Consider the following 25,787-nt stretch of genomic DNA (forward strand, 5'->3'; position numbering starts at 1 on the left):
CAGCAAAGAAGAAATGAGTCCGTAAATAGAAAATTTGTCATTTAATGCAACATAATTGTGATTGAATTACAATTAATCTCATGGAAATAAACCACCAAACCGACAGACAGGATGTTTCATACAGGTATATATTACAGTGTGCCTTGTCATATAATACAGTCATAAAAATAAGCACTGGAGGAGCGAGTGAGACTTTTATTTTATTGGAACTGGGACATGATGGACATTACTGATGACTGTTAGTGAAGCTTTGTCCAGCCCGGTGGGGAGTCTGAGATCTGGTGGGTGAGGCGGGGGAGGGGGAGGGGGAGGGGGGAGTACCAAACCGAGGGAACAAGAACATTGACAGTGAGGCTGCATGTGCCAAACATCCCAGTCAACAAACATAAACCGACCGACTGGGAGACAAACCGGGACGTGACGTCACGGCTCTGCTCCGCAGGTCTGAGACTGTTTTCAAAGGGTTCTCCGTCTTGACGGAGAAAAGGCCGGGGTCCCACCCCCATGTGACGCCGTGTTTCATAAAACACTTCCCTGATGGTGGCGAGGAGCAGCCGTCATCAGATGGCGATGGGACCAAACCGTTTTCTCCGGGTTTCTCTCACTTTTGTACAAAGACAATACAACTATCCAGTCATGCAACGTTGTTAACGGGGTGGAGGGTGGAGGGTGGAGGGTGGAGGGTGGAGGGTGGAGGGGCGGGGGAGGGGTCTGTCTGTTTTTTCTCTGCCGTGTTTTTTTTTTCCTGTTTATTTTTAAGCATTCTGCATCTCTTTGCCAATCTTGTAGCTCAGGATCTTGTTCCAGTCGATCTTGGTGCGCGTCACAGGAAGCTGGCGGCGTAAGGCTTTGAAGGTAGTGTCCGACATGGTCTGGTAATTCTCGTTGATGGCCGTCTGAGGACGGCAAAAACAGACCGCCGAGATCAGATGGAGCCGTTAAAGACAACATTGACAGACTCCACATGGAGATTCTGGGATCTTTAATGAAACCAGTATTTTATGAGCTGCAGAACAAGAAATCCTCTGTTCAGGAAACGGCCTGCTATGTAATAATCTGGATTATTGAAAACATTTAAACTATATTGTCTTCATGTTCCACAGAGTCTGAACAAACTGGTTCAGGTCCAACGAATGGAAGTTTTGATCTTTGAAAAGCGTATGAGACGTACCTGATAGTCGTTCTCCGCAGCCTCCATGATCTTCGCAAACTCCTTTGCAGTGGACGCCTCATTCTGAAGGACGACAAGGGACATGCATTTGTCCAACCAACCAAACAAACAACCAACCAGAACTAAAATCAAGAAAACTGACCTAACAGAACAAAACTCTGCAGGATGAAAATGAAGATAAAAGAAAAGCAGGAAGACCAGAACATCTATGTATTTAAGTCAGTATGTGACTGGACGCCAGCAGATACCTTACACGCCCAACATGCTGTACAAAGTCAGTGACTAGTGTCGCTTTCCCTTTAAGAGACCTCGGTCCGAGGAGGAGAAAACCAGGAGAGCAGAGCTAAGCTGGACCGTCCTCAGTCACTGGAGCTGACCTCTGATCACCCCATTTCCTGTTAAACCCGTCCAACTGGTCAGAGTTGCCATTTGAGAGGACACCCTCAGATCTCACATTGTTAAGGGAGGACCAGTGGTGACGTCTCCTCCCACCACCAGAGTCACAGTGGAAGCATGAGCTCACTGGAGCAGGCCGCTTATAGCTTCAAACACGTTTCTCCAACTCACACCGCGGGAACACTGCAGGAGGTTTACTGGAGAACCCCCGTCAGAGTCCCCAGGACTGCTGTCAGTCTCTCTGTAGCGCCCTCTAGTGGTCAGAGGGTGAATCCCAGGTAAAAGGAGTGAATAAAAACAGTGAATGTGAACTTCTGCCTGGCGAGTGTGAAGCTGGATGTTTAACTGTTGCGGATTCCAGTCCAGAGGACTCAACTGGTCTTTTTTGTCCAGGTGTACTTACAGAGATGGACATGGACTCCTGGACCTCCTTGTGGCTCACCAGTTGCACGTTTCCATCCTCATAGTAATGAACCTGCAGATGAGAGCTCAGCCTTCAGACGAGGAGCATCACTGAGAAATGTTAAAGAACTGAAGAATGAGACCGACATGTTGGGATGAGCAGCCAGAAAGCAGCAATAACTGGAGACAAGTAAGGACGAGCAGGACAAGAGCCATACCGTTGGACCAGTATTTAGGCACAACTCCCAACACATCGACATAAACCTGGATTTTATTTTGACACTTCAACAGTGTTATTTTTGACATTTAATCTCCACACTTTTGACTCTGGATGTTCAGCGTTTCGTTCTAAACCTTGATGGATTAGCTTAGTGCAGCAACAGACTCACCTGGATTTTCATGATTCCTGCCACCTGAGTGGTGGAGGGGGAGACGGTGAACTTCCACTCTGACCTCCAGCGTCCGTTCCTGTGAGACAGAGACACCAGGCTTCAGTCCACCACTGACCTTTGACCTCCAACAAACTGTACCGGGCCGCCTCCACTGAACACCAGCCTGCATCACCAAGCATTGCCGAGTTTCAACTTGGAACCAAGACGTCACGATAACAATGAATCAGTTTGATGAAGATCTGTTCTGGACACTCAAAGACGCCTTAAGGCCTCTTCATCTTCCATAAGAACAAGACGAAAGTTCGGCAGTGCGGGGTCCTGTCGAACAAAATGACGTCATTTCCTTCGGCCAGCTCCTTCTGGCCGAACAAATTTGTTTGGGCTGTACCAACCGCCCTGGCTGAACTATGTAGGAGCTGCACTGCCAAAACTTCTCCACTGCCGTGTGCTGCGCATGCGTGTTCTAGTTCGCTCATGACTATCGATAATATTTTAATCATATTTAGCTTGTAACAGCGCTACTGTATGAGCGCCGCAGCTCGTTAAAATGTCGGAGTGTAGGCTGACGTGATGCACCTGAACGCACCACGAACAGCTGTCAGCTCCTGGAGTTAAAACTGGACTAACATTGCGCTCGGACAAAAACTTTTTTATTACTGAAAAAGTTCAGAGAAATGTATTTCTGAAAGCACTGGAGGCCAGAAATAAACTGTGCAGTTGAAAAGTTTAAACGCCGCTTCACAGACTTGTGCCTGCTGTGAGGGGGCGTGGCCTGCTGTGAGGGGGCGTGGCCTGTGAGTTCAGCAGCTTCTTATCGGAGTATGAACAGTCCTGCCGAAAAAGCTTTTTTTTTCTTCTGCTGCTGGCTGACGTCACTGCAGAATTTTCTTCTTGTTCTTATGGGTTCAAAAAGGAGTATGCAGGGGCCTTTACACCGCGTTATTCTTTCACTCCATACTGGAAGGTGGTATGTAGCCACAGCTGCTCTGACCACCACTCTCACTCACTGCCCAAGGACACTTCAGTATGTAGGCAGGTAAAGAGGGGAATTGAACCTACAACCTTACGATTGGAAGACGGCCGCTCTACCAAGGTATAGAGTAGGACGGTCTGTAATCCATCAGATCTGAACCACTGAACTATAAAGTGAAGTCTCGGCTCCCTACAAACATCAACATTGACAATTTGTACGTGCCTGGTTATTCCCCTTTTTTATTTTGAAATCTCCATTTTAAATTCAGCCAAATAAAAGCTTGTGAAAGACTTTAGAAACACAGACAGACATGTTCCATCTGCGTGTAGTTCAGCAGTGGTTTAAAGACTTCATCACACCTCGTTCCCACCGTCAGGCATTTTAGATATTTCAGCCATACTACGTGTTTTTTGTCTATTCTTTGACATTTAACCCATTTCAGTAGTTTAGACAAGTTTTTAAGTTTGTAGTTTCACACTAAGCTCGTTTCTCCACATATCAAACATACGGGTGAACCAGCATCTTTAGCAACGAAAGTGTTTATTTGAATGAATGTCTTAATTTATTTGTTGTATTTATTCAGGGTTTTCCTCCTCAGAGGTTATTTATGTCTTTTATTCATCTCTTTGAAAGAATCTCAACCGAGCAACAAAACGGCAGTGTTGATATTGTCATACAGTATATCTGTCAGCAGGCCTGGACTCTGTAAAGTTTGAGGCCGATGGGACCTTGTTCAGGCTATTCACCCATCCACTTCCTGTTTCCAGGATTTGTTGCTGTTACAGAAGGTCAACCATGTCCTACGGCTGTTGTCTGGCCGGCACTGTGATCCAACGTTTAAAGTTTGAGGCTGATCAGACCATGTTCTGACTATTTACACTGCACTTCCCTTCTACAGCTCTCGCCATCGCCGATGGCGGTCACCGTCACATGGCTGTGGTCCGGTCGGGACTCTCATGCAACCTGTAGAGTTTGAGGCTGATCGGAGCACGTTCAGGATATTCACCCTGCGCTTCTTGTTTCACAGTCAAACCGTGGCGTGGTCGTGGCCACGCCCTCAGGCGTTTGCTCACCAATCGTTTTTCTATCAACTGGCCAGAGCTGAGGTACTTCAGATCCCCCCCCCCCCCCCCCCAGGATGACTTCCTGCTGAGTTCTCAGTATGTGTGTCAGAGACCTTTCTGTGTGTCTCGGTGTTACATACGTGTGCCAGATTCCAGAGCAGTAGGTGGAATGTGATGCAGGGATTTCTTTTTCAGAATGTTGCACATGGCGCTATTCTACGGAAGAGTTTTAGGGCCATTGAAGAAAAAAAAAATTCGGAGGCTAAAAAAAAAAAAAATACTTTGTGGCTTCAGAAAAAGGCGAAAATCAAAGTCGAGATTTTTTTTTTTTCACGGTGGAAAAGAAAGTCCTTCCATCCACATGCCCGCGTGTGACTGCTACCTCAAAATGTATTTCAGGCGGTTTAATGAAGTGATGAAAAGACGCTTCAGGACAGAATGGAGCTCATAAACACGGAGCAGTTATCATCAGCATCAGGACCAGAAGAGACAGAGCAGCCTGCTGCCTGGTTCTGTAGAGGAAGTTCATTGAGTACGAAGGACAAAGACACGGATCCCCGGCTGCTTATTTAAATGTTCTTATTAATCAAGGAAATCCTGTGTAAAATCACACGTCCATAAGCAGTAAGCAACCCGATATAGTCACAATTAAGTGATTTAATGTGAATTCACATCTGCGGGTAAATGATGAGGGACGGACAGACGTCTCTCCGTGAAAAAAAAGAAAATCTCGACTTTGATTTTGGACTTTTTCTGAAGCGCACGAAGGTTTTTTGTTTTTTTTCTTCAGTGGCCCTAAAACTCTTCCGTACTATTCAGCCATTCTGCCACTCACAGGTGGATTTTCTCCCAAAATATCCAATGTGTGTGCCAAGTCCTCGGAGTACCTCAGAGTACCTCGGAGTACCTCGGACACTCGTTCTTCGGAGCCGCTCCAAAAGCAAACTAACAAACATGTTCCTCCACTCATAACTGGGTGAAGCCTTTGCAGAGCCGCAGCAGAGCCACATATGTTGAAGAGGTTTTATTTCCAGGCTCCTTCTTGCCGTTTAGACTCTCCTGCTTCCACCGATGGACAAATATTAGAAAGACATACCAGAAGTTTTTTGGTTGAAACTGATGGCACTCGATGCACACGATGATGGTTTGATGCCCATCGATGGTTTTCCCATAAATCTGCAGAGAGAAGGAAAAGTTCAGGTGTGGGTGTGGGTGTGTGTGTGTGTGTGTGTGTGTGTTGTCCACGAGCACCGCGGTGGTTTGTGGTTATTGGTGACTAAATAAACCCTGGAGCTGTGAAATAAGAGGGGCATTTAGAACGTAACAGTCCTGCAGTCCAGCTCTCGGTTTATCTACACTGCAAAAATACACAGTTTATAGAAAAATGTCCTGCTTATTCAGCACCTTTTTTTTTACTGATGTACTGTTGGGAAGAGTCCTGAGGAGGAACTAAGATGAAGTCTGACTGTTCTCATGCTGTTCCACCTGAATGTTTCAACATTTCAAGAGCAAACGAATCATTCTTGTATTTTCATTCCAGGAAAACTTCACGTTTACACTGCAACGTTTTGAAAACGATGTCCGTTTACACAGAAATACTGAAACTGATGTAGGTTTCCTGTGGGGCTACTAGTGGGTGCTGCCGATTGTTTTTGTAATGAAGCCACACGTGTGCATGCAGACAACAACACACTCTAAACATTAACGACGACGGAACACAGACATTCGTATGGACGGACCACCAAGTTGGATTGTTAGTACGGTGACTGTCAAAATAAAACTACCAAGTCCCAGGAGACTATGGACTGGGAGTCATGACACTCCGCTCGTTCAGATCAACTATTTACTACGACCATGGTTTGCAAACGCAGTAGCAGCTCTTCACAAACTGTCTCCCAGACGGTCGGTTTATGTTTGTTGACTGGTATGTTTGGCACATGCAGCCTCACTGTCATTGTTCTTGTTCCCTCGGTTTGGTACTCCCCCCCCCCCCCGAGAGTTTCAGTGACTCTGATGTTGTAGTGTAATTAGGGCTTTAAGAACCCCGAATCTGCCGAGCAACTCTGAATGAGGACGAGCTCTCACATGCTTCAGCTGGAGTTCCATCAGGCTCGCTGGGTGGCGACTGAGACCCTCGCTGGCGGTGCTTCGTCATAGAAATATATACTGACTAGAAGCCGTCTTTCTCTTCTCAGCACAAGTCAACAGCGTCGCCACCTTGGGACAGCGTATTACACTGAAGTACCGTCATTTCCAGATGTGCCGCTACTTTTTTCGCAGGATTTGAACCCTGTACAATGCCTATACGATGACGCGGCAAATTCATGATTCAATTGTACGCGTTAATGAGCCTCATGCCTCCAGATTCTACTTCCACCTGTATCTGTGCTGTTTTAAACTCCTCTGCTGCTCTAAAATTTGTTCTAAACGTGATATTTCTGTCCTCTTGACCTCGTCACGTGGTTTATAAAATCCATTCTACCTCCAGCAGCTGACGGCTCTGAGTGATGCCTTCAGGTGCATCACGTAACTCCGACCTGCAGCGTTCTATAGTACTCTACACGCATGGTAAAGGACTAGTTTTACCACGTTGTCGTTATAGCATATTGCAATATGTTAAGAAAAAAAAAAAAAAGTTCAACTGTTTATTTTCATGCCAAAAGAGAAGTAAAACCTCTTACATAATTCATGCGGGAAAAGATGAAACATTATGTATTTATGGGGGCTCCATATGGAGCGCCGTCCCAACATGGCGGCCTCGTTGACATATTCCACTCAATAGAGATTGTCTGGCAAGTGGCGTCTAGTCAGTATCTACATCCCAGGTGTTTTGAGACAGACTCCCTGAGTGTCGGTGCTGTTCGGACGTACGGTGCAGACTCCGTTGGGGTAGTGCTCCTTGACGTAGGCCCTGACAGCCGAGTCCACGGCGCTCCTCCACCCCTCCAGGGAGCCGTCCACGTCGTGAGGCCGAGGGTCGCTGGCCTCCTTCCTCAGGTGGTCGAACTTAAAGGAGATCTTATTCTTCGGGTCCAGAACCCGGCCGTTACCGAGGTCGCCGTGCTCTGTGATGAGGACCTGAGAGAGTGAACCAATAGCCACAGAGCATGAATGCACATCAAAGACGACGGCAGATCAAATGTGACAAGAGGGAAAACAGCAGATGTCTTGGTGGAGGACAGAATGGTTTACAAAAAAACAGCTCCACAAAAGAAACCGGCAGTGGGAGCAGAAAGGAGGGCGTGGCTTCCAGCCTGCAGGGGAAACATGATGACATCTTTACACAGGACCTGCAATTGTTACGGGAGCGCACGCACACACACACACACACACACACACACACACACACACACACACACACACACACACACACACACACACACACACACACACACACACACACACACACACACACACACACACACACACACACACACACACACACACACACACACACACACACACACACACACACACACACACACACACACACACACACACACACACACACACACACACGATGTCTGATCTACTTCCAGTCGAAGACGATGCGTTTCATCATCGTGATGTGTTATGAAACATGACACCATAACAACAAGGCTCAGCTCACTATTTCTTATTCTTTTTTTTCCCCCCAATTCTATTTTTCTTGGTATTTTCATGGGTCACAAAATTCTCCACATAACATTTTGCCTTTGGCATTCATCTGTACATTACAGTTAAATCTCCACAGAACTTCTAAACCTGTATAAATAGTACATAGATGAATGATTGGTCCTTCCACCATCTTATAATACACACTCTACGCTGCCAATTCTTTTATATATATTTTTAAGTCTTTTATTTATATTTGAATTGCCTTTTTAAAGTTTTCCTGTAGCACTTTGAGATTGTTTAAATCTAAAGTGTGTAATAAATTCAATTGATTATTATTATTATCATCATTATTATGTTGAGGCCATCATCTCTGCTGTAACAGTACAAACTGCACACCAACCAGAAATCTGGGATTTTCCTTGCTAGAATCCAACACATGTGATCTTACGCGGTACAAAACTGAGTACTACCCTCCTGTAATGTAGTGAAGAAACAGTGGGAAAACTGGGAATAACGAGTCTGGTGAAGCTCCCGGTTCAAACTTCCCAGGTACGAAACTGTCGCCGCAAACGTCGTGGAAATCCGAGGCATTGAGTGATTATATCGCCGTACCATCACAATACCCGTTACAGCTTAATTAATGATGATAGAAACTCTATCACATCCACAGAATCATCTTTAACTTTCTGAGCACAGAGCATAAGCTGTGGGACACTGACTGTTGTCTAAATGAGGATTTATTGAGATGAATGCAGAAGTAATAAAGAAGGAAGTAAAACCCACTGTCCTCCGCCGCAGCCTTCACAGTCCTGGTGAACTGGTTCAACTGTTTTACAGTGGTGAGCTGGTGTGTGCAGATGTTTTTCAGTCAGACGTGACAACGGGCTGTGAGAACATGATGTTTCCATATCCCACCAGAAAGCGGGATATTAAGACACGTGTGACACACAGTGAGCTCACCTGTTCTTCGTAGCCCTCAATCTTCACGGGGGTGAACTGGTCCAAGTTGTACTGTGCAAATGCACTGCAGACGGAGACGCACAGTTACTCCATACATTCGAACACACGGATCCGTCACAGCTCGCAGGAGGACTTGACAACATTTACAAACTACAATTAAAACAACTTTTAACACTTGGATACAAGCCGACTCAGCTGTTTTCAGTTTCCAGTGTAGCAGACCCAACAGGAGGCCAGCGGAAGACAGCAACATTTAAGGATTTTATTTTATTTTTTTAACATTTGACTATGTTTTGTTGTTCAAATTAGCTCCATGTTAATAAAACTATGTGGTGCTCCTGCTCCTCTGCGTCAAGCAAGTGGACTATTTGGAGTTCTATCACAAATTATAATTAGAAGTTATTGAGTCAAACTCAAACCCTGTAGCCTGTGAGCTCCAGAGTCTGAAAGCAGTTGAGATAATCCACCTGCAGCCAATATTCAACCAAGTACACATTACCCTTGTTTCCACTGCACAGTATGTGCCGGTACAGTACGGGACAGGTTTTTGTGTTTCCACGGACAAAAGATGTGGACAGTACCGAAAGTACCGCACCCAGCACGTCTGTACGGTCCCATGAGGAGGAGGAGCGACAACGCAGCCGTCTGCTGATTGGTCGGTGACGATCGTGACTCTCAACAAGCAGCAATAATCAAATAGCTCATCAGCCGTATAAACCTTCTTCTTGTTTACATACGCTGCTTTGTGCTCACTGGTTGTTTTGTTAACTGGGTTTCCTTAGATGTGGGCGCCACACAGCAGCCTGGTGTTCCGACGAGGTGCAGGCGCTCCTCTCCATAACAGGAGGGGAGGAGATTTAGCAGGAGCTGGATGCTGCTAATCGGAAGGAGAACGTTTTCTAAGTTGTGTCACAGAGAACGGAGAGCAGCGCCGCACTAAATGTGTTCCGCGTTGGTCCTGAGTTTACTGCCACTTAATGTCACATACCTGTGACCTACATTTTAACTGTACTCAACCCCAGCCTTGCCGTGCCAAACACGCGTCGCATTTGCATTTTCAGTTCAGAAAAATTTTGCGTTTACACAGCAACAATTTGAAAACGATGTTTGGACATGGCAGAAACGCTGAAAACTATGTACTTAAGCATGTAGGGCCACTAGTGGGTGCTGTTTGCTTGTGTAACAAAACCACACATGCAGAGAACAACACCCGATACAATGCCAGTACATGGACATGTTGGATTGTTATTACTACGGTGACTTGTCAACTTTAAGTCCCGGAGAATACGAACTGGGAGTCATGGGACGCTAGAGAAAACATTGTTCTGATTATCCATCCACTGAGCATGTGCAGTAGAACTATTCACTACACCTTAGTACTATTACACGTAGTAGCAGTGTGTCAGAAATTGTTTTGCCAGTTTCCACAATGTTTTCAATAAGTTGCATTTTAGTGGCTCCTGTAAGCAGACTCCAAAAAACACAACAAAAATCTTCAGTTTCCACTTTAAAAAAAAAAGAGATTGTGTCACCAAAACCTTAATGATCTGAAGACGGCGTGCAGAGCGACCAAGGCTCTGTTAACGAGGAGACTTACTGCGCTGCACCTTCCCTGAGAAGATTGTCATTGTTGAGCAGCAATCGCACATCTGAGGAGAGGAAGAGGAATGTTACCGGAGGGAAGAAGATCCAGACAGACGGGGCGGAGCCCGCATGGTGAATTAATTCAGTGTTCCAGCACGTCCAGATCAAAGGCTTTTGCTTTTATAGTGTCCATGTGTCAGACTGCGATAAGAAGACCAGCAACCAGCCTCAGAGCCCAACCCCCCCCCCACACACACACACACCCACACACCTGCAGGTGAATCAGACCACACACACTCTCAGCAATACGTCTTTAATATTCATCTGAGCTAAGATTCTTTAACTGAAAACCGTTTATTGTAAATAATGAAAACTAAAAGACTAACACCCGTCTGCCAATGAAGAAGTAACTTCTATGTTTTCCTAATAACAGGAGCAGTTTTCTTGTCTCCATTCCCTCACATGTTTCTCACTCTGACTTCTTTCTGTTTTTACTTTAAATTCTACTGTGAACATCATTCTCTGGACACATTTTTCTTGCTCCGTCCGTCAAATGCAGCAGCAATGGAAGTTTTTCTGTTGTCAAACAGTGACACCTAGTGGCGCCAGGTGATATGTTTCATATTCATATTTAAGTTGCACAACTAGGAAGAACTTTCCAGACGTCCCCACTGGAGCTACTGTAGGAACACTCACCATTGAAGACTTCATTGAACTCTCCAGGAGGGGCGTGGATGACGAAGTTGGCTGCTATGCGCACCTGAAAGACAAAGCACAGGTTGCAGGTTAACTTCAGTTCAACACGGGAATGGAAAGAACCAAACGTTAGTTCTGATGAGGAGATTTCATACTTCATGCCACACACAACATGTCTTAAACAACATTTATCGAACAAGCCGCTAGAACCATGGCTGATAAGTATAGGAATGTCCCGATCGCAGTTTTTGGTCCCTGATAGTCTGGGGGGTTGTTTTTTTTTTTTAAATCGCCCAATAGCGATACTTTCCTGACCCAATACTTACATTGCTATTAGGGATGCTAGATAACTTCCTGCTTCAAAAAAAAAAAAAACATCAATGATGGTACCGAGTAGTTTTCATGGTGTCGTGTGGCCTCAGTTGGCTGTCTGATGTATCTGCAGTACATGGTTTTGGGAGTCATCAATTTTCAGTAAAGACGGCCCAAAGAATTGTGAACGTGTTGCTCAAAGCCCCTAAAATATGTGTATAATGGCCATCGTTACTTGTCACTATCTAATTATTATTGGCTCGTGTACAAGACGCACAACTGACTTCCAGTTTGTATTGCACCCAGTGACGAGCAACGTGATTGGTCAATTGATACCATGCCGGCTATACCTTTTGAAAGGCGACCTTTGATTGGTTCGTAATTCTCTGACACATCCTGATGCGTTCAAATGCTGAAGCAGAGAGGAGGATTTTCCTTTCCAAGATGCTGAGGAATTATACCTGAAGAATCCACACAGGTGGTATTAATTATATGGATCTATGATCAATCTAATTTTTCACTTCCAAAATGAAATGAAAAAAGGCCATATATTACTCTTAAGAAGCCCCCCGACCAAATTCATTTTAGACACCCTTAATTTTTGGATGGACACCCAAAACACAAATTTCTGCCTAAAACCATGCTGCAGTATCACTAATTGGTATCTCAGAGACGGAAAAATAGTTTTTTCAGGTGCACTGAGTAATATTCTGTGTTGTAAAATAAGGCACATTATCTTTTCTGGAATTAAATCAAAAATAACTTCTTAATGTCCCGGCTGTAATTCATGAAATTATGATACATGGACACAAGATTACTTCAAATGGCTTAAAGTTATATCGCATTCAAGTGTTCTATGAGTAGAACAGCCCTGTGGCCAGCAGAGGGTGTGTGTGTGTGTGTGTGTGTGTGTGTGCGCGCGCGCGTGTGGTCTGCTTGGTGAGATGACAGCACATTTGAACAGTCATTTTCTCCTTCACTTCTCAGCCACAGCAAACACTTCCTGTTTGCAGGTCACATGTCAAACTGGCAACCAGAGATGACGGCCCCTCCCTCCCCCGCTCGCTTTACAACCATATAAGGAGATGAAAATGTGCTTAAGCGCACACACACACACACACACACACACACACACACACACACACACACACACACACACACACACACACACACACACACACACACACACACACACACACACACACACACACACACACACACACACACACACACACACACACACACACACACACACACACACACACACACACACACACACACACACACACACACACACGTTTAGAGAAAACCTGCGATGAGGTGTTTGTGTGTCCCATGAGGCCCCATTAGCAGTGTGTGTATACATGTTGTGGCACTTGTGCAGAGCTGCAGATTGATTCTCGCTAATGAGCCACGCTGAGAGAAAAGGTGGGACCTGGAGAGGTGTGTGTGTGTGTGTGTGTGTGTGTGTGTGTGTGTGTGTGTGTGTGTGTGTGTGTGTGTGTGTGTGTGTGTGTGTGTGTGTGTGTGTGTGTGTGAAGATTAAAATTTATATGCATAAGGCTAATCCTCTGTTATCAGCTCATCATGACCTACTTGTCCTGAACAACCAAAAAACTAAATAAAAGTGTGTGTTTGTGTGTGCATGCGTGCACTGCTGCTCACTCTGAATTCCTGCGGGAGTCACTAGCATTGTGTCTTCGTGTTTAACCTGACACGTTCTTGTATCGAGGCTGAATAATAAAACCTCCAACACATTCAGACTTTTGTCCATTGAGTGTGTTTCAATTCGGATACTTATATTTCATATTTACATTTCCCTGGTTTATAGACCTTTTCTATGGTTTATCAGTATAATGCAAAAAGCTCCAGTCCAGGGACATTTAGCAAATGTGTGGGAAAATGCCAATTATGTGATCAGAGATGAGGCTGATTTAATGTTCATTCCTTTGAATCAAGCTTCATTTAGACCTTCCTCTGGAAGAAGAGCAGCGTTTGTTGAGAGCGGCTGTGTGACTTTTATATTAGCGCCTGAAGTGGTTCAAACCATTTGACACCAAGTGAACTCCGTGTCTGATCCGGTTTCAATACAGCCTGGAAATAACCTCTGAGCTGCGTGAACGCTCTGGAGTTACAGCAGTGGGAGTCAGAAAACAAGCTGACGAGACGCTGCCTCGTGTCTTCTACTTTTAGCTTTTTCTACAATTATAAGGCGAGTGAGTATTTGGACCATATCAGAATTTCTCTGCATAATCTCCATCTCCAAGTTGTATAAACATGAGTACATATTGGATTTGAGCATATCTGTGTCCTTGTAGGATGAGGGGGGGGGGGTGTCCTCAGGAGAGCTACAGCCGATATGAAGGATTATTAGGTAGACTCTTTTCCTCAAGCAAAATAGGCTGAGATTTCAAAAAAGTGTTTCAGAGGAATGCAGCACGCTTGAAATTGCAAAGATATTGAGTCGTGATCACAGAAATATCTAAAATGCTGTTACATAAAGTGTGAAGCTACCTGGAACCCTTTCTTTGTATGCGACTGATATGTTGGCTCGTTCTCGGGCTCGTTCTAAGGCTCGTTCTAAGGCTCGTTCTAAGGCTCGTTCTAGGGCTCGTTCTCGGGCCACGGACGTCGGCATCTTTGATGTGACGCGTGACGTGTCACGTCGTTAATTCGACGTGTCACGGCAGCACTAAAACGTTTAACCAGCTGATATACGTCAGTTCTCGGAATTGTTATCTTTTGTGTTTTAATTCTTATTGTTTATTATCAACATTGTTATTTCGGTCTGGGAAAAGTGCTAAAAACATTTCACTGCATATTATACTGCGCATCACTGTGTTTATGACAAATTTCATTAAATTTATTATTGATTTGAATGGGCCAGTGCATATTATAATGAACAAACTGTAAATAAGCCAGATTTAGCTCAGAGCTGATTTCCATCCCCAGTTTTATGGGGTAAAAACACCAAACACAGAACATACAAAGGAGCAACAAAACATCCAAGACATAACACATACTAGAAAACATACTGCATTACAAAGCAATACATCATACAAATAACACTACAATGTCCATCCCTAAAGTGCTAAAGTTGAAGTTACTCTACCAGAAAGAAACTCTTTCAAATATACTTCCCATAGAATTCATCACTTCTGCACCGAGAATAAACCAAAACACCAGAACACGACCATCACCGCTCATCTCCAGACGTGGTTTCCTACATCGATCACACCAAAGTCGGTACGTTTACAAACAAACCGGAATTTGTCGCCATCAAACTGTGTTTTGGGTTTCGCTAACGGACGTCCTCCTCAGAAACCCGCCACAAGGGCTTCTGGGATATAATGACGGCGTCGCCGAAGCTCCAGCAGAAACAACATTTGACCCATTTAGCCTGAAAAAAATCCAGACTTTCTCAAAGAACAAGTCGTCAGGCCACGAGAATAATCTGAACTGTTGTGAAACTGATCGTTAATCGCTTTTCCAGAGCGAATCGAGATCCAGTGATATCCAGAGTACAATCTTGGATCTTGCTTCGTGAATCTTCGAGCGTTTCCGTGATGCAAAGATGTCAACAATCCTGTGTATCCTTCGCTAAATATGAAAGTTTATGTCTGAGTGTAATGATGAATTTCATTCAGAAAAGTATTGACAACGTATTAGAGACGTACATCAACAACTGAAACTGGCTCCTAAGTATTTCAACGGTATCCGTGTGGATTCGGGTGGAGGAACTTTAAGGTGCCTTATCACACATTCCAAATATTACCCATACACTCCTCCCTCCCCCCTCACACTCACGCAAACAGACCGACTCAAGATGATAGAATTATATGTTCCTGTGTACTAAAGCACCACCTAGTGGTCAGAAGTTTGCTGACCGAGGAGACATGCTTTAAGTTGTCTCTTAAATGAGACATAAGTGGTACTTTCTCTAACTGCCATTGGTAGGTCTTGATTCTTAAACTAAATGACTGAGGACAAACGCCACCGTCTAAACAGCTGGGCTCCGTCTTCAGTCCACTCTGGACAGACGTAACCGATCGCGCACTAGCTAGCATTAGCTGGCACTAGCTAGTTCTAGCTAGCAACTCAAATCACAAGCGTCTTTGTGGTTTGAGTTGTTCCAGATTTAATTTGCCAGTAGCTGAACATGGACCTTTACAGGAACTTCACACCTCTTCAAGAGTATCAGGCTTCTGACATTGAATATTAGATAGTGTAGTTGCGATAGGACTTGTGATGATAAACACACACTGAAATGTGGTGCCAGTGATGCTAATTTGAAATAATGAAGTGGATATGATCCGTTAACACAATCTAGAACAGGGTTATTATGATGACATGCAGAGCTTGAAGGAAGCAGCCATGGAAACATTTAATGCAGTTCTCTCAGTACTTTTCTAATGTACTGGAAATTCTGTGAATCTTGATTAAAGTACTTATAACAAGGCGATTCAAGAAGAAAGGACATAACAATTGACATTTCTTGTTAGAAAAGAAGAATATTGAGTCCAGTTCATGTAGTTTCAGAACAAAGTCTAAGTTTGAATGCCATTGATGGTAGATATGACGTGTCTTCGTACTAGGATGGATTATCTTTTACATTGGAAAAGACATGTGAGGCCTGGGTGGTTTTCATGATGACATCTGACAGCACCGGCTCAGGACGCTAAATATTTGAGGCAGCCTGAAGGAAAGGACGGAATTCTGAATCAATGACTGGCTGGAGGATGAGGAGGGAGATTGTTCCTTAGTGTGGGCATCAACAAGTCATTATTTATATTTTAGCTATTTGTTAGAAGTCCCTTTTTTAAAAAGGTTTTTTGATGTCGCAGAATAAAATCTGCTCACATCAAACAGCTGACTTTGTGCATTTCACTGTTCGCACGCTTCCCTATGGCCTCATGTGACGTTGAAATGATTAAGACTTCCTCCTTAATGGACTAAAACACTGATAACGGCTGCCGCCTCTGACAGACAGACAGCTGTAGGAACAACCTACTGTCTGTGGTTAGAACACACAGATTCTCAGAGAAATGTTAATCCGTCATCACCAAACTGATCAGGAACAATAGATCACTTCATCAATGGAGGGGATTCAACCCTTTACACACTCCGGCACGTGCGCGGTGGAACCACGGCTTTTGATTGCGGTTGTTTTTTTTCCTGCAGCTCAGTTTTCGTTTGTTCACTGTGTTGATTTTCATTCCACTGCTTTTTGTCCTGTTGTCTCCCGGTTTGATGTTGAAATAACGAAGTCAAATGCAATCTAAAGAAGAGGTCCCAACCTTTTTGGAAAGAAGCCCTGATTGAAGTGAAGCGAAATAAAACTTTTTCTTCTGTTTGCGGCCTGGTACCGCATGTTCCACGGACCGGTGCTGGTCCAAGGCCCGGTGCTTGGGCACCCCTCTTGGGCAAGCAGAATGTGGTGTTTTTAAATCACCTGCTCATATACCAAATATATAGGTCAAAAACAGACATTTTAAAAAAAACTTTGGAGGCTTCTCTCTACTTCTCAACGAGTAGTGGAGACATACGGTATGATTGCACTGGTATGTTGGAAAGAAAAAGAATTGCCAGTTGGTGACTGGACGAGTTGTTTTTCAGTCACTTTATTTAATGATTTTTATTGGATTACTGGCCAACCTTATCACATGCTAAGTGTGTCCAGATCTTGAAAACAGATTATTCTTTTCTTAGTTCTGCGACACATTCATTATCACAGAATTCTTGCGAGGGAGTCTGCAGAGCTCGCATGCATCAAACCTAAGAAATAGAACAATGAAGTGGGAATATAAAGGAGGTGGAAACCGAGACAGCCCCCCCCCCCGCAGTGGGGGGTTCCTGGGTCTTTGTGCTCTCCTGGCCTACACACCAGCTGCTCTGCGGTCTTTTCAACCCGCTCACTGTACATTCATCCTCACATTACCCAGGAGCCTTTTGGGGAGCGCCCGCTCTTTAATCCCACGACACCCGCTGACACTGAAACCACACTTGCCCTAATCCTTATCGTGCCAGGGAAATCATGATAGCAGCAAACTGCGGCACTGTGTTGGCCTGCAGGCACTTTGTAGGGTTGATCCCCAAGACTGGCGCTCCTCCATCCAAACATCCTTGAGAGAAAAAATGAAGAGGGCAGAATATGGCCCAGGGCTAATTCAAACTGAGGAGGGGTCGCCCCGCAGGCTCCAGGCTGAACGTCTATCAGAGTTTGAGAGTACTGGCCTGAGAGGTAGAGCCAGGCTTGTTTATAATGTTTCATTAGCAGCATGTGGGATTACACAGCGCTGCCTGCTCTGTGTGGTGGTCCCTACATCACACCCATTACTCTGCTGAGATTAACCTTTTATGTCCCAAGAGCAACTGTTTTAGCTGGATTTCTAACCCTATTTAAACAAAATATCTCAAATGCTTAGAGATTATTTTTTTTACCTGTAAATGCTGATTAAGGCCTCATCTACACAATAACGTTTCAATTGAAAACACATCGTCTTTGCATTTTCATTAGAGGAAAGTTTACATTTACATGGCAATGTTTTGAAAATGATGTCAGTTTCCATGGACGTAGTCAGCATGCCAGGCTACCAGTGGGTTTTTGGTTTGTTTTTGTAATGAAACCACATAAACACACAAGTGTGTGTGTGGTTACAAGAGAAGAATACCCTGTGAACATTAACAATGGGAGTAAATGGACATTCTCGTGGACAGACGACCATGTTGGACTGTTACTACGGTGACTGTCAACTATAAAACTACCAAGTCCAAGGAGAATATGGACTGGGAGTCATGACACAACGAGGGATGCACCGATCTACTTTTTTTTCACTTCCGATCCGATCCCGATACCCGGATTTGGATATCTGCCGATACCGATACTATTCCAATACCAGAGCTCCGTTTGCTTTAATATTATTATTATTAGTTTATTTTACACGAAGCTGTAATAAACTCGTCGTCATGTCACTGAGCAGTAAGAGCACTCTGGAGCATCCAGCAGTCTCTGCCGGGGGGAATCAGGACAATGTAAGAAATGTTCCGCCTTGAGAGCCGGTATAAAATAAGTCACGGTGGCTCCGAGCACCGGTGTCATGTAAACAGACCCCTTAAGTGAAGAACATTTTGCGGTTACACTTGTTTTTATTGTCGCGTAAACTGGGCCGCAGATCGCTCTCTGGACAGGAAGTGAATGTCTTCAGGCTGAAGCTACTGATCACTAATCCACACCCGTTCAGATTAATAAACTCCTAAACTACAGTGGAAATGAGCATAAAGAAACATGAGCTTTTTCACGCAATATAGAGCGGAAGCACTCCGCTCACATTCAGCCTCCTGAGGAGCAGAACGATTCATGACGTCAGTCTGACTTCAGTCTAGATCAGACGGTTCACCACAGACTCACAAAATACTGGCTTTCTTATATATTTCCATAGGCCAAGACGCCAAATTCCATATGAATGAAGTGACTTTTCCACATGTCAGTTTAAGGCTTGGGTTAATCTTGTCCAGTGTTTTGCTCGGCTGCAGACTGATAGAGAGACGATACTGAGCTAACGGATGCAGCCAGACTCAGGGACACTCAGAAGATTGCAGAGACTTTCCGCTGACTCTCCACTTATGCATGATGCTTTCATTTCATCATTATTAAATTCACTGGGCATTGTTAAAAGGATTATGCTTTATCTGAGGTTTCTTTATGACCCTTCTGGCCCAGTGTGTAACAAAGCCCTCAAAGTGGAAGATTTGAGGAAAGAAAAGTTCATGAGGACGAAGAACTCCTTTGGTCCCATGTGTCTTTACTAATCTACCGTTTTATCTTCGCTACATTAATCTGATGAATTATGTCAGTTGTTTTGTGTCACCATTTGCTGTGAATGGAAGTCCATGTGTGGCTCCAACTGCTTAAAAGATTTCAAATGCGATTGATCTCATTCACTGCCGATTTCAAAACGACAAATGTAATATAAGAGAGTTATCAGGACGAACAATCTAGAACAGCATTAGCAGCACAGTCAACAGCACATCCTCACAATAATTTACAGTAAAGGCGACATGACAAAGAAGTGAAAAGAGGATATTACTGTGGATTTTAGTGCCGATAAGCTGATCTTTAGAAACAGTGGTGACAGAGCGCACAGTGACTTCATTTGAGAACCTCTGACGTGCAGCCAATAAGCATGCCTCTGGCCTGAACGCTCCCAACTCTTTCCGTGCTGATCTTTCCACAGATGCAGTCAGATACACAGGCTCTATTCTACAAAGCAGATTCATTTAACCCAGGCTTCTATCTGCAATACATTATTTACACCGCAGGCCACAGCAGGAATCAACCGCCTCCTCCTGATATGTTCGCCAGCTTCACATGCTGCTCAAGTGGACGTTTACACTTCAGTTTTACAGCAAAAACTAACAAAAAGAGACGTGCCAATTGTGTTTTCACATTCATACGCTGCATTCAATGATTGAATCTCCTTTTTAGAAAGTGCGTTATTGCTCACTTTGCCTCGTTGTCATGGCTACATGGTTGAGCTGATGTCCGGGATTATTGAGGCTCTGTTTACACGACAATGTTTCAAGTGAAAACGCATTATTTTTGTGTTTTCGTTTCAGAAAAGTTTGGGGTTTACATGGAAACGGCAGAAAAGATTAAAACAATTCCATTAGCATGCCAAGCGACGAGTTGGTGCTGCTGATTGTTTTGCAATGAAACCACAAATGTGCGCAGACAACAAGACGCTACAAATATTAACCATGGGAGTATAGGGGCTTTTGTATGGACAGATGACCAAGTTGTTAATGACTACCAAGTCCCAGGTGAATATGGACTGCCAGTCATGACACTCTGGAGGAAAACATTCTAATTGCCCACCTACTCATGCATACATGTAAGAACTCTTTATTATGAGCGTGGTGCACATGCACAGTTGCAGCATTTCAGAAAAGGGAAATTTTTTCCCCGTTTCCACAGAGACAGTTTTTTCACAACGTTGCGATTTCAGTGGCTCTGAGCACCACTGTTGTGTAAACAGACAATCAAAAAGCAATGATAGTTTTCCGTTTTCAATTAAAAACATGTAAATGGGACCCGAGTTTGCATATTCTTCCTGTTCATGCTTCAGGTTGACTTCTTCACACAGTTGCGGTCAACTGGTGACTGAAAGGCTACACTCATACTGCACGTCTTAACGCTCAATTCTGATTTCTTGCCATGACCTGATTTCTTTGCATGATCGTTCACATCACATTTTAAATGCGACCTCCATCACACTACATTGTGAACATTAGCCAACCACAGAGTGGCCCACATGCGCAGAAGGCGGAGCATCGTCACGCCGAGTACATAGTTTAAAGAAGTAAATATGGATACTACGCCAGTCAGCGCATGTATATCTATTTTCAAGCGCTTGTGCAATAGGATTCAATGAAATCTAGATAAAATGATGGGTGAAAGAAGGCGATTGAGGAAAATAAAAACAGCTTTTAACATTGTGGTGCAGATTCGTGACTCAATGATGTGGAAGTTGCATATATGTGACCCTATCGACAGTGTTTGCGTTGAAAGTAAATTGCAATGTTCACTCTGAAGTAAAACAGATCGGATATGGGTCACTTGTGAGCAGAAAATCGGAATTGGGTCGCATTAGCCTGCAGTGTGAACGCAGCCAAAACTGAGTAGACATAAACTATAGCGTATAACCTGCGTTTGCCCTGTGATGGAAGGGAGACGACACAACCACGAGGTGAACAAAGCAGAGGAAGAGACGGATGGTTTTTCCTGTCTTCATTGTCCTTCTGCTGCAGCAGAGTGTCAAACATTAACCTCCAGCAAACACATCCAGCAGATCACAGAAGGTTTAATTTGCTTTTTGCTGAATCAAGGTTAAGAAGGCCAATGGTGATAAATCCTTCAAGCCCGTCAGACTCATTGGTGTTGGGTTGTCTGAGGGAGGAACTAGACCACTTCTTTAGCTTCCTCTTTGTACGGTGTGCCAGCTCAGGCTAAGGCCCCACCAGACAGCTGTGTTTCCCAACCTGAGGTCAAAGGCCCACCTGGAGGGCATCAGATGTAACAAAGAGCTGGCAAACAAACAAACAAACAAACAAACAAAGCTTTGGGGCTTTCTAGAATTGAACAGACCTCGGAAACTGCCAACACCTTTACTTTGAACTCTCCTTTAAAGGTGAGCATGTGAAAATGAATCAACAATTTCTTACAGGTATTTATGCTTCCATCTATACATTTGTTAAAGTCGCTAAAACGGCTTAAAGGCTCCTACAGACTGTTTGATTTTTCAAATACTATAAGTTCACGGATAAGCACACTGTACGACATGAATCTAATAAACTTTGAGCCACAACATGAAGTTGGCTGTGTGCACATTGCACGAGGTGAACGCAAGCTGAATCCCAGAACAGGACGATATGAGGCAACGTAAATGCGCAATAAGACGTCCTAAACATAAATACAAACTGAGCCTTCGCTGTCGCGGCATTTATGTTTGGAGAGAAACCCTGAAAAAGAGGAGAAGCAGAATATGGACGCGGTGGTGACTCGGAAAAAGAAGCCAACTTGGGATGACGATTTTGTAAAGGGAGCTTAAAGTAAGTACTTGTTAGCTGCTACTAGCATTTTACATCAACATTTACCGTTATGGTCTTTCATTTTCCAACCCAACACAATGCATGTAAACGTAACAAACGGGTCACAGAAGTAGTTACCATCACCCAAAATATCTGACGATGTCTGAATTTTATTGCAGGTTGTCTTTCGTAAAAGACCATGACAACGTCTGTCCTGGAACTGGTCTCACAGTGCGACGTAGGACCAAAGATTCAGAGCCAAGACGGAGGTTTGAAACAGATTGAAGAGCGAAAATCACTACAAAAGGTTAAAGAATAAAGCAGCTAAAAATGTAAATGTTATAATAACAATGCATTGGTTTTATATAGCGCTCTTCTTGACACTCAAAGACGCCATAGATTGCATAATTCATTGTTTCCATACTCGGTGGTGGTAAACTACGTATGTAGCCACAGCTGCCCCGGGGCAGACTGACGGAAGCGAGGCTTCCAAACTGCGCCATCGGGCCCCTCCAACCACCACCACCACCCACTCACGCTCTCACTGCATTCACCCAGGCAGTTTGGGGTTCAGTGTCTTGCCCAAGGACACTTCGGCATGTAGGCAGGCAGAGATGGGAATCGAACCTTGTGAAACTTCAGAGATGCACTCTATTTAATACATTCATTTAATATTGTTTTGTAGCTCCGGGCTAATTTCATTGATTGTAAAGATGTGAAATCCCTTGACCCGCCCCAACAGACAGACACAGAGGTAAAACAATAAAAGTGTGTCAGTGTTGCTCTGAATGTGCCCGCAGGCAGAGGAACTGACAGCTAACTGATTGAGTAACGACAGTTCCTGTCACACTCTGTGTGTGTGTGTGCGTGTGTGTGTGTGTGCGTGTGTGTGTGGGTGCGTGTGTGCGTGTGTGCGTGTGTGCGTCTCTGCTGTAATCAGAAAGCTGGAGAACTCCCGCAGCAGACATGAAAGGCTTCAGCCTGTTTAATCATTTACAAATGGAGGAGCCTCTCTGGTAATTCCCAATCGGGGAGCTCTCGGATCTTTTTTTAGGAGGTGTGGCTGACAGCAACATCAGTGGGACGAGGATTCCTCGGTCCTCTGAGGCATGTATAGAGAATATTCCCATAAGAAAAACTCCAAAACAGTTTACTGTGTCTGACACAAACGTTGTACCGACGCTTGAAATAAATCGGCTCCGTCTACTTCCTCCTAAACAAGACAAAGAACGTCATGGGGAGTAAGCACACTTTGCTTTTCTTTCAATAACTTTGTAAAGCAGATTTCACAAAGTTCCCGCTGAGATGCACAGAAGAGAGCGAGAGTGCAGTCGACTAGTCAGACCTCAAGCGCTTAAGAGATGGCCACTGACTGCAAAGACTGGGTGTAAACTTCTGGGCTTCGACATGTGAGCCACTGGGCCACACATTGCCCATATTCACAGGGAATAAACAACATCTACTTTATGGTGTCGGCATCAGTCACCCTGGTAGATTACCAACTGCCACCGTCTTTTCTTTGAGAGCCATGCAGTTAGGCTGTCAAAGTGGTTGAGATATGAAGAGGCCTCCTTCACACTGCCCAGAAGTAGTTAACCATCTTGTCTTTAGCGCAAGAAATGAAGCGCTGACACGAGTGGGGAGATCCCGCCCTATTCTCAAGACTCGGAAGGGGCAGACTAAACGAAACCTCATTCCGACTGTGAATGGTGTGTTGCGTAACCTGGCCGCTGAACACTTCCTCACACTTTAACGCTTCTAATTGCTGACTGAGATATTACAAAGTGTGGCATGATCAGGACAGAAACACACAGTGACAGGCGAATACGTGGGACTTATGTGACTAGTCCACAAACACCCAACTTAGTTAATTTGCTGCACGTTTGCATCACCGTTTATTAATCCATTATGCACCTTCACCCATCCTTCAGTATCCAGAGGGCGAATGTTGGCGCTGATCCTCACCAACACTGAGTGGCAGGCCTGGTTTAAGACGTATCCTGCATCTGGTTTCCTTTACATAAACCTTTTCTCAAAACCCAAGTTTACCAGACAGACTCATACTGATGATGTAACCTTTCAGGCGAACCTAAAACCACCATGAAAAAGTCATTCACCATCTGTTTACTCACAAAGCTGCAATATTACACAGTGATAAGGAGGAGAAAGTGGCGGGGTTCTATTAGTATAATAAGAACATCTATGTGTACATATGCAACTGTGACAGCTGAACATGGGAAGCATCGGTGGGGCGTGTGTGTGTGTGTGTGTGTGTGTGTGTGTGTGTGTGTGTGTGTGTGTGTGTGTGTTCTATTAAGGAAATGAGAGAGAACTAACATTTGCCGAGGTGTTGTGTTGTATCACCCTGCCAACATTACCAGTTACTTCTCAATTAAAAAAAATGGACTTTTGGAGGAATTCCCCCTGCACAGTGAGAATATTGTTAATCTAAATTTAGAGTTTTATCCCACACGGGCTCGTCCCCACCTTTCAGCAGGCTGCCGCCCACAATATACACGGTTCCGTGTGCCTGAGACGACGTGACGGTTCCGCCGTCGTTAGACGCGGTGACATTCCTCCAGTTTGGACGTTTCCATGTGTGAAGTGATGCCAACCCGAGAAGGGCGTGTGGGTGAGCCGCTGCTAAGCAGGCTGCGGCTATGCTAACCTAACTAACCCAGCCGGGTGGAACAAACTTCCCGAACACCGTCAGGAAACGCCGGAGGGACGACCACCGCCTCGGCGGCAGAAAGGCTTCCCGGGAAGCGCGTTTGGGTCCATTTATTTTGAGGACGGACCGTACAAGGAGCCTCCGTTGGAGCGTCGCAGCGAGCGGAAGTTGAGCTAAAAATAATAAGAGCGGCGGCGGAGGCCTGGCGTTTCTCCACATTCACAACGCGCCGGTGGACGACGGCATTTACCGGGAGACGGAGGGTCGCTGCGAGCCACAACCCCTCCGGCTGACGGCGGGAGCCGCAGTGAAAGCCGTAACCAAACGCTGTCTTACCTTCTCCTCGTCGGATAGCTGCTCTTCATGATCCGCCATCTTTTCTTCCGGCACCACCAGGTTGTCAGAGCTGCGTGACGTCACGGCGCAGAGCGTCGAGACGGTGACGAGAGGGTGGTGACGTAGCACCCTATAATACAATTAAGTCTCAGACTGAAAGCACTAGAGTCTGAACACACCAGAGTCTGAAAACACCAGAATCTGAACACACCAGAATCTGAACACGCCAGAGTCTGAAAACACCAGAATCTGAACACACCAGAGTCTGAAAACACCAGAATCTGAACACACCAGAGTCTGAAAACACCAGAATCTGAACACACTAGAGACTGAACACATCAGAGTCTGAACACACCAGACTGAACACACCAGAGTCTGAACACACTAGATTCTGAACACACTAGAGACTGAACACACTAGAGACTGAACACAACAGTGACTGAACACACCAGAATCTGAACACACCAGAGTCTGAACACACTAGAGACTGAACACACCAGACTGAACACGCCCAAGTCTGAACACACTAGAGTCTGAACACACCAGAGACTGAACACGCCAGACTGAACACACCAGAGTCTGAACGCAACAGTGTCTGAGTACACCAAATAAGAGTCTGAACACACCAGAGTCTGAACACACCAGA

At 44.7% G+C, this 25,787-nt stretch overlaps 1 protein-coding gene across 1 annotated transcript; it reads right to left on the bottom strand.

Annotated features, from left to right (window-relative positions):
* Positions 1 to 24: 24 nt before the first annotated feature.
* LOC308116843 (F-actin-capping protein subunit alpha-2) lies at positions 25 to 25,217 on the bottom strand. Its single transcript, XM_080475281.1, has 10 exons — positions 25,142 to 25,217; positions 11,236 to 11,299; positions 10,553 to 10,604; positions 8,956 to 9,019; positions 7,270 to 7,476; positions 5,495 to 5,574; positions 2,359 to 2,437; positions 1,971 to 2,042; positions 1,172 to 1,234; positions 25 to 896 (listed from the first exon to the last, which is right to left on the bottom strand). The coding sequence occupies exons 1-10, from the start codon at positions 25,178 to 25,180 to the stop codon at positions 756 to 758; spliced, it is 861 nt and encodes a 286-aa protein (XP_080331407.1). The 5' UTR covers positions 25,181 to 25,217; the 3' UTR covers positions 25 to 755.
* Between the last annotated feature and the right edge of the window lie 570 nt (positions 25,218 to 25,787).

Source organism: Lipophrys pholis, assembly GCF_963383615.2.
Source record: "Lipophrys pholis genome assembly, chromosome: 11".
Lineage (NCBI taxonomy): Eukaryota > Metazoa > Chordata > Actinopteri > Blenniiformes > Blenniidae > Lipophrys > Lipophrys pholis.

Excerpts from the sequence above, each read along its gene's own strand:
- LOC308116843 (XM_080475281.1), bottom strand. The coding sequence starts at position 25,180 with ATGGCGGATCATGAAGAGCAGCTATCCGACGAGGAGAAG. Across the intron at positions 11,300-25,141 it reads AGCTATCCGACGAGGAGAAG|GTGCGCATAGCAGCCAACTT; the intron begins GTAAGACAGCGT and ends TTTGTCTTTCAG. Across the intron at positions 2,043-2,358 it reads CAGGAATCATGAAAATCCAG|GTTCATTACTATGAGGATGG; the intron begins GTGAGTCTGTTG and ends TCTCATCTGCAG.